Here is a 14,976-nt window from a genome sequence, read left to right on the forward strand (position 1 = left end):
GTGAGATGATGTGACAAGCCTTCTAAAGAGGGTGCCTCGGAATCGGTGTCGCCTTCTCCAGGTGGTGACAGCCTTTGTCTAGCTGGGCACCAAATTGTGCAGGTGTTATTGACGCGGATGCTGCTTGTTTTTAATGTGATATGCAAACATGATGGTGCACAAGCGCATTAAACCACAGAAATAAGACTAACTCTGACATGATAATCTAGGTGTGTACCATAGCGTGAGTCACATGCCTGGAAACAACATGGTGATTCTGTCAGAGTTATTTCCATCCTAAATCTTGTCTACATGTACTCTTTGATTATAACGCTAGACTACTTTGTAGGAATTTGCAGAGTTGGCCAGCATAGAGTGCAGTACAAATTCGAATACTTCTCAGGGGGTAAGGATATCATAGTTGAAATGAAGAAAAAGAAAAAGAGATGGGTCAGGCATTTAAGATGAAGGCAGGATAACTGCTGGTCAATAATGGTAACTGACTGGATTCCAAGAAAAGGCAAGCAGGCAAAGGGGATACAGAAAGTTAGGTGGGCAGTTGTGGTCAAGAAGGTTGCAGGTACAACGTGGTAGCAGGAAGCACAAGACGAGTTTGATAGGCAGAACATGGGAGAGACCTTTGCCCAGTAGTGGGCGTAGTCAGGCTGATGATGATGGCTCTGGAACATTCGAAACTTCTGTCCATGTCAGAATTTGCCTAAGTGTTAAAAATGGCTAGCTGTGTGTAAAGGACTCTAGAAAAAAGGGAATAGTCCCGTTTGGCATCTATGATAAATATCACTGAACAGTATCTAAAGCTAGGCTAAAGTAGGGTCATTTTAGTTACAAGATTGTGTGAACAATAAAGTAGTGTTTGAACGAGCCATTTTTGTTCTTTTGTGCACCTGCACAAAGCTGCCTTTTCAGCTTAGTGCAGCTCTATGTTTGACTCAGAAAAGGGCTCGTTCACTCTTTTATAAAAGTGGACATGGGAAAAGGAAACTTGTATGTGCGACACTGATACCAGATGGCACGGTGTCTTAACTTCACTTTCCCCTGTGCAGCTGAACAAGAACTTGATGATGACTTCCTCAGGCCAAGCCATCGGAAAAACAGGGTATGTGATCCCCCTTGACAGCATATCAGAGGCAGACGAAATGAAAGTTTGTCACACATAAGCATTTCTTATGACATACATGTGTGCTGTTGTTGTACTGTGTGTGTAGGATGTCCCAGTTTATATATTTCATTGCTCATTTAGTACTATGATCGAACCCTGCAATGAAGAGATTTGTGGGGACTGGGAGAACTTCGTTATAGCGATAATTTTGTTTTTGAAAAATTAACATACAAGTACGGAAATGACCCGAAAAATAAAAGTTTATTGCCAAAAGTCTTTTAGCATGGCCCATCAGCCTTTGCAATTCAGCAAAAGTGTACATCTTTCTTCGTTGCACAGCAAGTGGTCTGTCACGGCATTTCATTTCATTTTTCATTTATTGAAGCCCTAAGGGCCCGGAGGCATTACATAAGGCGGGGGCAAACAATATATGAAGGACTCTTAATCACGCAAATGCCGAAAAAGGAAGAAAAGACGAAGAAAGGGAGAAAAACATCTCTGAGAAAGGAAACAAGCTAGCAGAAAAAAAAAAACTACCATTGACTGGAAATAAAACAGCAATATACACAAGTAATCAGCTTCATAATGCATGAGTCACTAAAAGTTAGTTATTAACATGGTTCAGCTAGGAATTCATTTCAATTTAGGTCAGATGCATTATTACTTTTTTGCGAAAAGTCGTGCGCGGTCGGTGGACGAAACAATACTGTCAGGGAGGGTATTACACAGGCTTATTGCATGGGGGAAAAAAGAATCTTTCATCGATGATGTGCGGCACTGAATGTGTGCGATATGTTTGCTGTGGTTGAGGCGCGGCGAGATTCGGGGCGGGGGTAGAAGTCGAGGGTGCCTGGCAAGTGGGTGATAATAAAAAGAGTGAAGCAAGCAGAGACGCGAGATGATTCGGCGTGATTGGTGACATGGAAGTTCAAGTATGCGTTTGAGTTCTGTGATGCTAAATTTACGCGAGTAGTTTGACGTTATGAAGCGAGCAGCGCGATTCTGGACTAATTCTTATTCGAAGGCGAGATATGCTTGTGAGGGGTGCCAGATAGATTAAGCGTATTCCAATTTAGGCCGAACGTATGTCTGATATGCAAGTTTTTTAATAGCGGGTGATGCAGATCTGAGATTTCGGCGCAAAAATCTAAGTGTGCGTGAAGCATGTGCGCATATTGTGTCAATGTGAGCCACCCATGATAATGACGATGTCAAGTGAAAGCCTAGACACTTATAGCAGTCTGTTCGAGTCATTTCATTTGAATGACGATGTCAAGTGAACGCCTAGATACTTATAGCAGTCTGTTCGAGTTATTTCATTTGAATTGATATGATATACGTGAATCGCGGTGCTGCGTTTACGGGAAAAGTACATGGATTGGCACTTATTAAGGTTAAGAGGCATGAGCCATTTTCCACACCATGCAGTGATAGTGTCAATGTCTTCCTGAAGATCAGTGGAGTCGCTAGGCTTGTGAATGGCGTTGTAGATGACGCAGTCATCGGCGAAAAGTCGAAGTCTGGTTTTTGTGTTAGATGGCAGGTCATTGACGTATATGAAAAATAATAGGGGGGATAAGCCTGCTTCCTGGGGGACACCGGATGTAACACTAGAAATTTGCGAGTCATGAGAGTTGGCAGTTGTGTATTGTACGCGTCCTTTTAAGAAATGTTCTATCCAAGTAATCAGTTTCGGGGGGATTCCAAGAGTAGATAATTTTGCAAGCAGGTGATTGTGTGGGACACGGTCGAAGGCCTTCGAGAAGTCGAGGAAGATGGCGTCCAATTTGTAGATGATCGTCCATATGTTGCAAGATATCATCAGTGAAATATGAGAGCTGAGTTTCGCACGATAATAGTTTTCTGAAACCATCATTATCGTGTGCTGCTAGGAACGTCTGAATCATGCCAAATGCATCCAACACATCTCATGAGTTGGGAGGCTTCTCCACGTGGCTTGCGTCTTGGTCCTCAGTGTGGTTGGCTTCGTGCGCGCTATTCATGATGGCCTCGTCATTAAACTTTCAATTCACTAGCACATCGTAATTAGCAATATTATGGTCGTCATTGGCGCAAATAAAGTTGTCAGGAACCTTGCTGTTGAGAGAACAAAGCGTTGAAGTTATTCGGGCACTGTGATCATGGCAGTGGCTTTGGTGTCTACGGCGACATTCTCAAAAGGCAACGTCGAGTATGCATGTGACTGCTCCTTAGTGGCTGAAAAACCCACGCTGTTTTGCTCTTAAATGCTCGTTTTCAATGTGTTTTGCTGTCTGTGGATCTTACGCAAGTATTATGTGTGGGAAATATTGAATTAATTTTCATTATTACTGGATAGCAGGTTAATATTGAATAATGCCCCATTGTTGAGCAATATGAAATGCATTAAAGGGGCCGGGCAACACTTTTCCAAGTAGCCATTTAATGGATCCATTAAAGGAGCTGAATGCCTGACAAATTCACAGCCGCAACAACTTTTAAATCCGTCCATTTCGAGCGGAGTTACCAAAATTTGTCGCACGCTGCAATTGCATTTTCTCTTCTTCTGTCCCAATGAACGTGCTGGAAGCTAGGGAATTGGGTGGCACGGGGAAGAAAATATGTCACATGTGCCCTGTGACCTTGAGCATTTTGCCTTTTTTGTTTTCTTCAAATGGGCTGCTTTTCAGTGTGATTGTGCGCTCACACGTATACAAGTCGTAGCCCCCTGCGGCGGCCTCAGTAACGACTGAGCACACCATATTTGAATCAGCCAATGGCTGATACTTGCCTGTGAAGCAGCGATTTTGGAACCTGTAGTGTCTTTTGTCGCGAGAAGAGGAAGCAATATTTAGCTGACTGAGAATTTATTGTAAATTTCTGGCCGCGTGCTGTGCTATAATATTTGGCTCGCGTGCTCTCTGAAACCTTAAATATTGATCGGTCGCATTTTCTTACCATGCTCCAAAAGGGTTGCTGGGCCACTTTAAATCTTGTGGCTGTTTGCTGGAGACAAGAAAATACTTCGTAGTTGCAGGAATTTTATCGTTCTAACCGACGCTTGACCTATGCCATGCTGTAAGAACAGACGCAGCTGGACACGAGAGACCACATGATGCTGCAGCAGCTGTAGCGTCTCATAAGCCAGTGCTGGTTTATTGTTTGAATACTTGTAAGGGGACACAGGCCAAGGTTGCTAGACAACTGTGTAATGTCTGCTGCACTTCCCTTTCTTGGTGCATTGGTCAACATTGCATCTCAAAGGTCTGCTTGAACTGCTTGCCGTAAGACAGGACCTTCGGTGGACGATGTGTTCTCAGAGGTCTTCAAACAAGCTGTGTGTCCAAAGTGCTTTCTGCTATGGTGTTTGGTTCTACTGGTTCAGTCACAGGAGCAGATGACCAAGCATTGTCATCATAATCTTCGTCAGGGGTTCGAGGCACTTCTGAATCGCGAAGTGGCTGCACATTTTTTGTCATGCCATCATCGTACAGGGTAATAAATATGAAGGCTTCCGTCGTGCGTCGAAGATGCTGTGAATTTCGCCTGTTCTCCTCATCATCTTCAGAAAGTATTCTGTAGGAACGAGGCGCAACCTGGTCTAGCACTGTCGCTTTTTTTACCACCCCTTCTCATCCCTCAGGCGAAGGATGTCCCCTGGCTGAAGACTTGAAAGCGTTCCTTTCGGTTCACCGTGTTGAGGTGGCTTTGTGACCTTCTGGCTGCAAAGTGCATTAAAGTCGGGAAGACCAGACCTGAGGCGGTGATTGATTAGGAGTTCACCAGGGGAACTGCCGCACTCCAGAGGCTTGTGCGATAATTCAGGAGGCCTTGGTAAAAGTTACCTCCCAAATGGTGGGTCTTCTTCAGAATATGCTTCACCGATTGCACGTTCTTTCCGCCAGTCCATGGAAAGAGAGGACTTGACTTGATAGGCTTATAGCCGTACGACAGTGCAAAGCGGGTAAACTCTATGTAAACTGTGGCCCATTGTCACTAAGAACTTCCAATGGTTATCGTTGACTAGCAAAAATGGTCTGCATTTTGCGTATCACTTTTTGTGCTGAAGTACCCTGTAGCTCTTTAACCTCCGAATAATTGGAGTATGCGTCGCACCAGGTACGCTTTACCTGCATATCGACATAGACCTGCTGCAACATGAATCCATGGAGAACGCGGGGTTTCTTTCATCAAGAGCGATTCTTCAGGTTGGGCATATGCATCGACTTTGCAAATTTCACATCTACTGCTTATGTTCCTAATCTTTTGAGTGGTTGCTGGCCAGAATATCAAAAGCCTCGCCTTTGCGAGTGATTTTTTTATACCTAAGTGGCCTTCATGTAGCCGACTCAGCATTTCTCTTCGTGATGACCGTATGACTACTTTGGCTCCCTTAAACAACAGCTTTCCAATGACTGACAATTCTTAGTTGTACGCTTTGTACGGACTCGTAAACAGTTGTTTCTGCTCAAATTGAATTACTCTGATCACATCTGAGAGAATTGGATGTTTTGCAGTCTCTTCGACTAGTCTCGCGCTGTTATTCTCGCTTACCAGACTGGTCTGGACCGATACTGCATGTACCTCCACATCGCGAACTTCCTCTCTGTCACGTTGCAGTGGGAATTTCGAGCCCTAGATAGCGTGTCTGGCAGGACTAGAACTTTACCCGGAACATGGGTAAACTGGTATTCGTATCTCATCAGTTGTAGAAGCAGGGGTTGTAATCAGGGAAGCATGTCACTAATACATTTTTTTGATATCAAAATCAATGGCTTATGATCTGTTTCTATGAGCACCATTCGGCCATATATAAAGTGGTGAAACTTTTCACAGCCGTAGACAACGCCTATTGTCTCCTTTTCAACTTGCGAGTATCTTTTTTCTCATTCCTTCCGGCTGTGACGGCTGTATTTAAAATGGAGGCGAAAATGCTGTAGGCCCGTGTGCTCAGATTTTGGTGCACGTTAAAGAACCCCAGGTGGTCAAAATTTTCAGATCCCTCCACAACGGCGTCTTTCATAATCATATGGTAGCTTTGGAACGTTAAGTCCCACATATCAATAAATTTTTTCGCATTTTGTCTGTTGCTTTGAGCTATATGACACTGGTCGCCAATCTGAACCATGCCTATAGAAGAATGCTGTGCCAAACCCGAATCCTGAGGTTTCGGTAGACACATTCTCTTGTGGGATCGTAGACTGCAAGCACAGGTGCGCTAGTTATGACCTCTTAAATAGCTTCTCTTTTGTATGCTCGGGTCCCCATGTGAAGTCTCTATCGTTGTTTAACAGTTCATGAAGAGTAAGTCTGTCTGAGAGATGAAGTATACACATTTTCCGAAATACGTAACCATGCCTAGGACACCCTGAAGCTCTTGCTTTTTGCTTAGTCCTGGCATATGCAAGACCCTGCTGATGACTTCCGGCGATGGCTGTATGTCTTTCTCACTGGTCTTATTGCCTACAAAAACAATTTTATTCATGCTCATTTCACACTTCTCAGCATGTAATGTGATTCCATGTTTTAAAGGCTCTTCATGCTTTTTTCCATTCGAGCCTCACATGAGCACATCATCGAGGTGTACGGCCCTCAAATACTTGCGACATGGGTTTCTAGTGCACCTCTGGTGCAGACGCTATACCGAAGGGCATGCGAAGAAATCTGAAACACCCGAATGGGCCTGCTGATTGTACAAATATGAGAGCTTTTTTTGGTTTAACGGAATCTGATATATTAACCAGAGTTGGTGTGTAATCTTGAAAAGGGACTCGTGCCTGTCAGCTCGGTTTCAATGTCTTGAGCCTTGGGCATTTGAAAGTTCTCACGCTTGAGGCATTAATTTGTGTTCCGTGGATCCACACAAATTCCCAGAGCGCCACTTTTTTCCAAACTATAATCAGAGGACTCACCCATTCAGTCGGTTCATCAACTGTTGCCATGATGTCATGGTCGCATCATACGCTGCAACTCATCCTTTAGCGGTTGCTTGAGGAGGTGGGTACTCTGCATGGTTGTTGAATAATTGGATGCGGTGTTTGTCGAAGCACTATCTTGAACGGCATTCGAATGCAGCCCAAGCCACGAAACATGTCCGGGTAGTCTTTCATGACGCCTTTCCGAGCGTTACCTGTCCCGGACTACCTTGACACAGCACTATCGTTGCCACCGCGGTGCAAAGCACAAGGTCAAAGTATTCACACGCAGCAAGTCCGAGTAGGGCACATCTTTTTAAGACCACAAAAATTTTCAGGCTCACAGTCTTGCCTTGATACGTAAGTGGCATCACTACTGTTCCAAAATGCTTGATGGCTTGACCGCTGTAGCAGCGTAACATCACCTTACTTTTCTGAAGCTCGTGCTCTTGGCCTCCGAAATTCTTAAGCCAGAGCAGAGCAATCTAGTTTACCTCTGATCCTGTGTCTGCTTGGATCTCCAGCTTTCTGTTTTCCACGGTTGCGTTTATAATACATGCTGAACTCTTGCTGGAGTGAATTTGGAACACTCCATACTGTGCGTTCCACCGATTTCTGGCTGTATCTTCAACATCGTCTACCGCTACTCAACATCGTCTACCGATCTCAACATCGTCTATTCAACATCGTCTATTCAACATCGTCTACCGTTGGCCGTACTTTCTGCATCGTCGACCATACGTCGGGCATTTTTTTGGTTCATTCCATTTCTTGCATTTGTTGGAGGCTCTTTGGTTCGGCATCTTGTCTTTGCTTGACAGTTTTTCTTTGCTTAAGGCTTCAACAGCTTTTGCTTCCGGAGCTTGCCACTCTCTTTTCTGATTTGTTGTTACTTTGGATTGTTCTGCTTTAATGGCACTTTCCACTGATAGCACGTGTTCTCTTAGTAAGTGCTTCTCAAAGCCGGTTTTCAGCAGCTCCGAACACAATTTCATCCTGTATCATGGATTCCCACAAAGTTCCGAGCTTGCAACTCTGTGCTTTTTGAACTGCAGGTCTCCCAAGAAGCTTTTAAAAGGTTCGCCATCCACCTGGACGCGCTTCCGAAACAAGTATTCTTAGAAAGTATCATTTGTTCGAGGCTGAAAATAGCTTTCAAACGTTCGAAGAATCATGTCACAGCTCTCCTTTCTTGCCATCGTGCAACCGAAAGTGTCGAATACTTCGATAGCTTCTGCTCTTGCGACATGGAGTAGCAACACCCCTTTCTGCTTCTGATTGCATTCTATATCGCTTTTCGTGGCTCAAGGTAGAGTTCAAAACGCTGACGAAACTCACGCCAGTTCTCAGCGATATTCTTAGAGAATACGAGATGGTCTCTGGTGGGCGTAGTCCTTCCATGGCTTGAAGAAACATTCAGAGCGTGCACTCCTGACACCATGTAAGCGACGCTGTGCCTAAGCCATGATATAAAAACAGACGCACTCATACACGAAAGACCACATGACGCTGCCGCACCTGTGGGGTCTTATAAGCCTGTGCCGGTTTATTGTTAAAACAGTCGTAACAGGATGCAGCCCAAGGTTGGTAGACAACTATGTTATGTCTGCTGCGAATGTTGAGGGATTTCGTTGTTGCAAGAGTTCGACTGTGATAGTTTTAAATAATCAATGTTTAGTTATTGCTAACCAGTGAAATTTAACTTGTTTGCTGTGTCAAATACCTCAAAAATGAGCATTGATTTGTTTTTAATGTTTAGTGCATATTGTATTTTATTTCCAAAAAGTAACAACAGCCAGCAGCACTGCTACTCGAGCAACCCCAAGCTAAGTTTAATGAAAATCGCATTACTGCGTTCCACCATGAGTGGTGCTGGCACAATACAGGACTGCTTCATGCTGTTTCAGGGTTGGAGAATGAGAACCGACCAGTTGTACATTGATGATGTATGCCGATTGGGGCGAGGCACTTTAAAAGCAGGAATGTTGCACTTTGACCTTTTTATGCACTCATCTCATTTTTTTGGTGGTCTTTTTATTTCCAAGTGGAAAAAAAATTATGCATGCACATGAGCCTGTAAAGTCACAATGTGCGCATGGTGTTGTCAACTCTGCTAATGATCGTACTTGGCTTACCAATGCATAGATTCTAGCCAGATGTCTCAGTGGTACCATGCTGGTGACTAGCTCTTTAAGTGAACTGCCATGCCCATCTCGATTGATCAGCAGGCGAAAATGATTTTCGCACTGGGCGCTGTGTGTGGCGACAAGAGGATGGCTGCCAAGATATGGCATTTGCACCCCAATCTGTCAACGATAATGCAAAGGTGCCAAGCCCTTTATGTGATTAAAAAGCTGCCACAGCTAGCTCTTGCTCGTGCAGACGAGACAAGAGGCTTCTTGCCCTGTAGGATGTCCCCAGTTTGATGAGAAAGGCAACCCACACAGTTTTACGCACAGTTTGACGAGAAAGGCAACCCGTCTATTATTTTTTCGTTCCATGGTGAGTTGGGTGCTGGGTACCAAAGGTTTGATGCAAAGATTTCAGGAAAGGCAGTACATCGTAACTAACGATGAACAGTACAAAAAATTGTACTGACACTGACAAAAAATTGTACTGAACAGCTGACAACAAATTTTGAAATTGTGTGTAAGGTTAGCACACAAAATTCAGGTGTGAGACAGCTGTGCATATTGCACATTTTTTATACATTTCTGTTTTTTTGCACCAAGCTGCTCCAAAAGCATAAAAAACGTGAAAATTGCACCGAACTGCTCTAGAAGAGCCTCAAAAGCTAGAATTTTGATGCAACGCCAGCTTAAGTGAGGAAAAATGGCGGAGTTGACCAATACGACGCAATCAAGCGTGCTTTTTTTTTTACTTTGCACTTTTCTGGTGACGAAGGCTTCCATGGTGCCGTCATAATCTCTTATAAACTGTTGTAAATATGCGTGACCCTGCAAAAATGTGCTGCCATGCATTGAGCGTGCTGCTTCTAGTAGCTAGGCTGTGTGTTCTGGTGCCACTGGCATCTAGCGATAACCAGCGAGTTGGGTGGCAAGCGTAGCCGGGTAGACTGTTAGATTCTTTGTTGTGCGTAATGCGTTCCTTCGGTCGCAGAGGTTTTTATGTCGACACTGCGGCGTGCGGTCACCTAAACGTGCGCGTTTGGCGTGAGCGAGTGACTGTAAACCTGGAGCGACGCATCTCGTGAATGCTCTCTTGCATGCACATGGGTTCCCAAAATGGGTTTCGGGAGCAACGGAATGCGTGCCAGCCATTCTCGATCTGCAGCTATTAGCTACTAATTAATTTAGACAAGTGAGTTCTCGTAGCATTTTGCATTTAAAAAGCCATCACTTGCGAAATCTGCACATCAGGTAGAGAGAAACACTCGGTTACTTGCGAAGCTGTGGCAAGAGAGTGTGCATTCAAACAATTTTAAACAATATTAATGGGCACTTCGGCGCTTTATTCGTGACTCCTGACGAGTCAGCAATCACATGGCACAGATGAACAGTGATTTGCCACTGCTGCGTTTTGTAATCGAAACTCGCAACAAGCACTTCAAGAGCCTAGAGCTGCGCGCCAGCTCTAGGCTGCATGAGCTTTTAGGCTTAGCTTTATGTTCGATCGATGTTTCGGTCAGCTGCCGTTTCGCAGTTTGACTGGTGTGCTTCGTTTTTTTTCTTTATTTTTATCTTTTTTGACAATAAAAATGGCCTCTGTACATTCGGCGGTTCGTTTGCATAGACGCGAATTTCTTAGCTGCGCGAGTCCCGGAGCGGGGCAGGTGGCGATTGCAAGTCGATCTAAGATCGGTAGTTCGACATCGATGGTGGTGACCTGTGATATTGAAGAAAATAGAACAGGCCAACGTGGGCCCTAATAATAATGTGTGGTTGCTCGCATGGAGAGACGTTATCAGTACCATTTGCTTATTACTTAGCGCCATACACACACTCTTTATGACATAGTTGGTGCGGCGAGGTTTCTTGGTTCCCGCGCAGCACTCTTGAAAGTGGTCTCGCACGCGGTGGCTGCGAATGGCGGTGCAGGGCTTATGTTGTCTGTTAAAAGCTTGCAATACACTTGACGCTATTATGTTAGGCTTTTCTTTAAGTGAAGAACCACTGTTACGTAACTACGATTCTTGTGCGATCACAATTCTTAAATTTATTTCTGAGTGTGGTGCATTTTTATTTTTAAATGTTTCCTGGGAACCTAGTTTTCAACATAACCTTTTTAAAATATTTATTTAAATTATAATCTATTTTAACATGTTTGTTACGGGGGGAGACCATGGGGTATGTAAAAATTGTGCGGGTGATACCTAGCGATAATCTGTTCAAAAGCTTCCTTTCTTATTCGTTTCTGTGTTCTGTGTATTTTTAGCCAATTGACATATGCACCGGTGCCTCCACATTGCTAAAAATTTTGTCTTGCAAGCTCCCAGGACGACATATTAAATGCCACTAACTGCTCCAAAGCAAGGTTCTCGTGCTCCGAAATCGAAATTTTGCTGCTGTGAAAACTGCTCCCAATTTTGATTCAGCCATCTCACCCCTGAACATTTTCAAGTGCTTCATTCGTGCTGGCAGAGTTGCATTATTCTTGCAATACTGGACTTTTTCTTTTCAGTGAATCCAGCTCGCCTGGCCCTGTAGTGTGTGCAAGCTATGTGCAAAGTTCCTGAATATGTTGCCCATCCTTCCTTCTGTCTCTAGTGGGAAATAAATAAGGCCCGGAGCAGAGTCTTTCGGTTTTACTTGGGTTTCATTTGCACATATTGATGCTGACGTGCCCTTATTTTTATTTTTCTCCTCGCTCAAGGCCTGTTCTCAAATGACGGTTACTTGACAATGCACCACGAACGCTCTCCAAGTCATTATATTAAAGATAAAGTGAAGCCAATTTGTTGAGTCATTCTCAAGGTCTCCCACTAAATAGCTCTTTTAGGTTAATTTATTGAAAAGTCTTTACCATATCTGGCACAGGTTTTATGACACTATGCCATCACTGTAACAAATCGGCTTTTTGTGTTCTTCTAAACCAGGTTGTAAAAGACTGTTCTTTTGATCATATTCACCGTATTTACTCTCGTAATGAACGCACTCGCATAATACACGCACTCTCAATTTCAGTCATCTAAATTTGGATTTTTTTCCCCCATGTAATAAACGCACCCTCTACATTCATCCAGTCCCGCTAACCGACCCCTGGCACATTCTAACCCGTTAGATCTTTTTTGTTCGTTTTTAATTATTTTGACGACCCCCCGCCCCCTCGCCCGCTGCCGCGCACGTATACTTTTTCCATTTGTCTGTGCGCCACAGCTGGGGTATCAAATAGTGCGAGTGTTGAGACATCACGGCTAATAAGCACACAGAGAGCGAAGGCCACGAAACGTCCCGCGCCAATCGATCGAGGATCGCTTTCTGCGAATACGAAAAAGCCCAACCACGTGCACACGATTTTCAAGCGAGGACAGGAATGGCTGTTGCAAAGGGTCATTTGTCATCACTATCGCATCACAGGTTCCTGGAAAAAAAAAAAAATCACTTGTCGTCCAGAAAAGATCGTGACGATTTCCGCAACGCGGTTGCACCCATTGTTTGCTTGTTATCCGTGTGCAGAGGAACTTCTCATGTAGAAGTGAGGCGGCAGTTATATTTTGTCGTTAATCTTGTTATCGACGGTTTCTTTTGATGCTTAGGGGGCAGCTTGCTACAATGTTACCGACGTCGTCACGGTCGTTGTGCGAGGTTGCCGCGAAGTTGGCAAAGTGCGTCGTAGCACACTCTTTCGGGCACCCCTCGAGATCACAGCAGATACCACTGCTGCAGTTAAACGATTGCGAGAAAAGATAGCTGCAAAACACTTTTATGGCGTGCGCAGGCAGCCCGGGAACAGCTGGCAGAAGAAAGCGCCATCAACCACAAAAGATGGTTAAAGTGCAACAAAGGAGCTGTTTCCAAACAGTGTACGCGTATGTGAATTGCGAAAGGCTAAGCGACCTAACTTTTTTTTGCATTACCGCATTTTTTGCTTCTCCCGAAGAAGTTCTCATAAAATTTACTCTGCGTAATAAACACACCCTCCATTTTGCTCCAATTTTTCTAGAAAAAAAGTAAAAAAAGTACGCGAGTAAATACTACTTTACATTAAGCATTTATGCTTGGATTTGGCATACTCTGTGCATTCAGTCATGCAAAAATAATGTTATTTATTACTCAAGATAAAAGAGACCACAAACATCTAGCTAATAGCTGCACTTTAATGAAAACAAGAAAATTTTAAACCGCATGTAGAAGGAATAGTAGCGAAGCTCGCCATAATGACTTATATTGTCTCATTGGTTAATTTTAAAATCAGTAGCTGCAACAAAAAGGAAGCCACAGACAATGAAGCCCAGAAAAAGATAAGATCGTTATTGTATGTTGGTCCAACAGAGAACATGCATCATTAAAGTTGATGGCAAAACAACTCGCTGTTAGTCATGACCAAAGCTGCAACCTTTGCTCGGTGAAAAGCTTTATTATGCACTTTTTTCATATTTTAAAAAATTTGTAATGATGTCAATTCTGCCAGGGATTTTTAAGGAGTTGCTTTACAAAGAATACGAACATTGTGTTATACATTCACAAAATATATACAATAGTTATATGTAGTTACAAAAACTAACAGTAAGACATGATAATATTTATTGGCCTACATCATTAAGAAGGGCAAAGAAGTAATGCAAGAACACTTTGTCTCAGTTACACAAAATACACTGAAGAACATGCCTAAATCAAAAAAAGAGAGAAAAGTTAACGCATTAAGTAATGATGATAACTGTACCAGGTTATATCACAAACATCAAATATACAGCTATGATGGACAATGATAAATGCGCTAGTGATAGCATCGCTAACGTGTTGCTGATAGCATGGCTTGGCCAGCAAGTTCAACAAACTTTACAGATTCATTGTCATTGACACTCTCATATGTCCATTGGATGAGTTGCTGGAAGTGTCCATCTCACCGAGTCTCGTCATTGTGCTGAGCTTCAGTATCCAAGAGGTGTCATAGTCTATTATTGTCAAGGGACAGGATGGGGTAAAATAGTGCTAATCAGTGTGCGGTGTTTATAATGCCTTCTCAAGAGCAGGTAGGGGCATGTGTGCAGGCCAGACGCCTGCCACGGGACTTGCAGGGTCTCGTGGGGCAGGCCAACCTTTGCTTTGCCCGGGGCAGCTACCAGGACGCAGTGAAAATGTGCATGGAGGTGGTGCGGCTGGCTCCACATGCAGCCGAGCCCTTTCAGACTCTGGGGATGATCTACGAAGCATTGGGAGAGCCCCAGCGGGCCCTGCAGTTCTCCCTCATCGGTGCCTACTTGAGCCCACAGGACGCTGACGAGTGGAGCCGGTTGGGAGAGTTATCCCTCGAACAGGGCGACGTGCACCAGGCCATTGCGTGTTATGTCCAGGTAAGTCCTTCTCCAGGGGTAGGGTGGCTAAAATGAGGAGGTGTGATGAGCGCGGCGCTTTTTGCTTGCTGGAGAAGGCCCTTCGGCCCGCCGATGCCGTTTGGGGCGCTGATGGCAGCGGTGCGGTGGTAGTGAGCAGCGCACTTCGCAAAGTTTTCTTCGGGTGCGCTGCTTTTTTTTTTTTATTCACAGGTGGTAGCTGTTTTGCAAGTAGTTCATTAATCGGTGATTGCACTGGGTTACTCTGAAATGCCTGAAGGTGTCAACGACAAAAAAGAAAGGTAGATCCAGCATCGCTGCATTATGCTTGTCTGCAAAACTTAATGCTTCAGTTCAGCCTTTTGAAGAGTCCCAAGGGTGGCAATGTGGATCACTTAGTGGAGGAGTCACTCTGTCTGTAGAAAAAATTCTGCATGAGATGGTATAAAATGAGGAAGACTACGAAAGACTTCCATCTAATGCACTAGCAGTGTCTGTCGCCCATGAATCGTACACCGCTGAGCGGCGGA

At 44.2% G+C, this 14,976-nt stretch overlaps 1 protein-coding gene across 2 annotated transcripts in view; it reads left to right on the plus strand.

Moving 5' to 3' along the window:
* The window catches only part of LOC119168498 (general transcription factor 3C polypeptide 3), a 223,399-nt gene that overhangs the window by 43,830 nt on the left and 164,593 nt on the right, over positions 1–14,976 (plus strand). For both annotated transcript variants that reach the window (XM_037419903.2, XM_037419907.2), the window contains exons 5-6: positions 1,044–1,096; positions 14,165–14,467. In XM_037419903.2, the coding sequence (XP_037275800.2) occupies positions 1,044–1,096; positions 14,165–14,467 (356 nt within the window). The remainder of the gene's footprint in view (positions 1–1,043; positions 1,097–14,164; positions 14,468–14,976) is intronic.

This window comes from Rhipicephalus microplus, chromosome 3, assembly GCF_043290135.1.
Source record: "Rhipicephalus microplus isolate Deutch F79 chromosome 3, USDA_Rmic, whole genome shotgun sequence".
Lineage (NCBI taxonomy): Eukaryota > Metazoa > Arthropoda > Arachnida > Ixodida > Ixodidae > Rhipicephalus > Rhipicephalus microplus.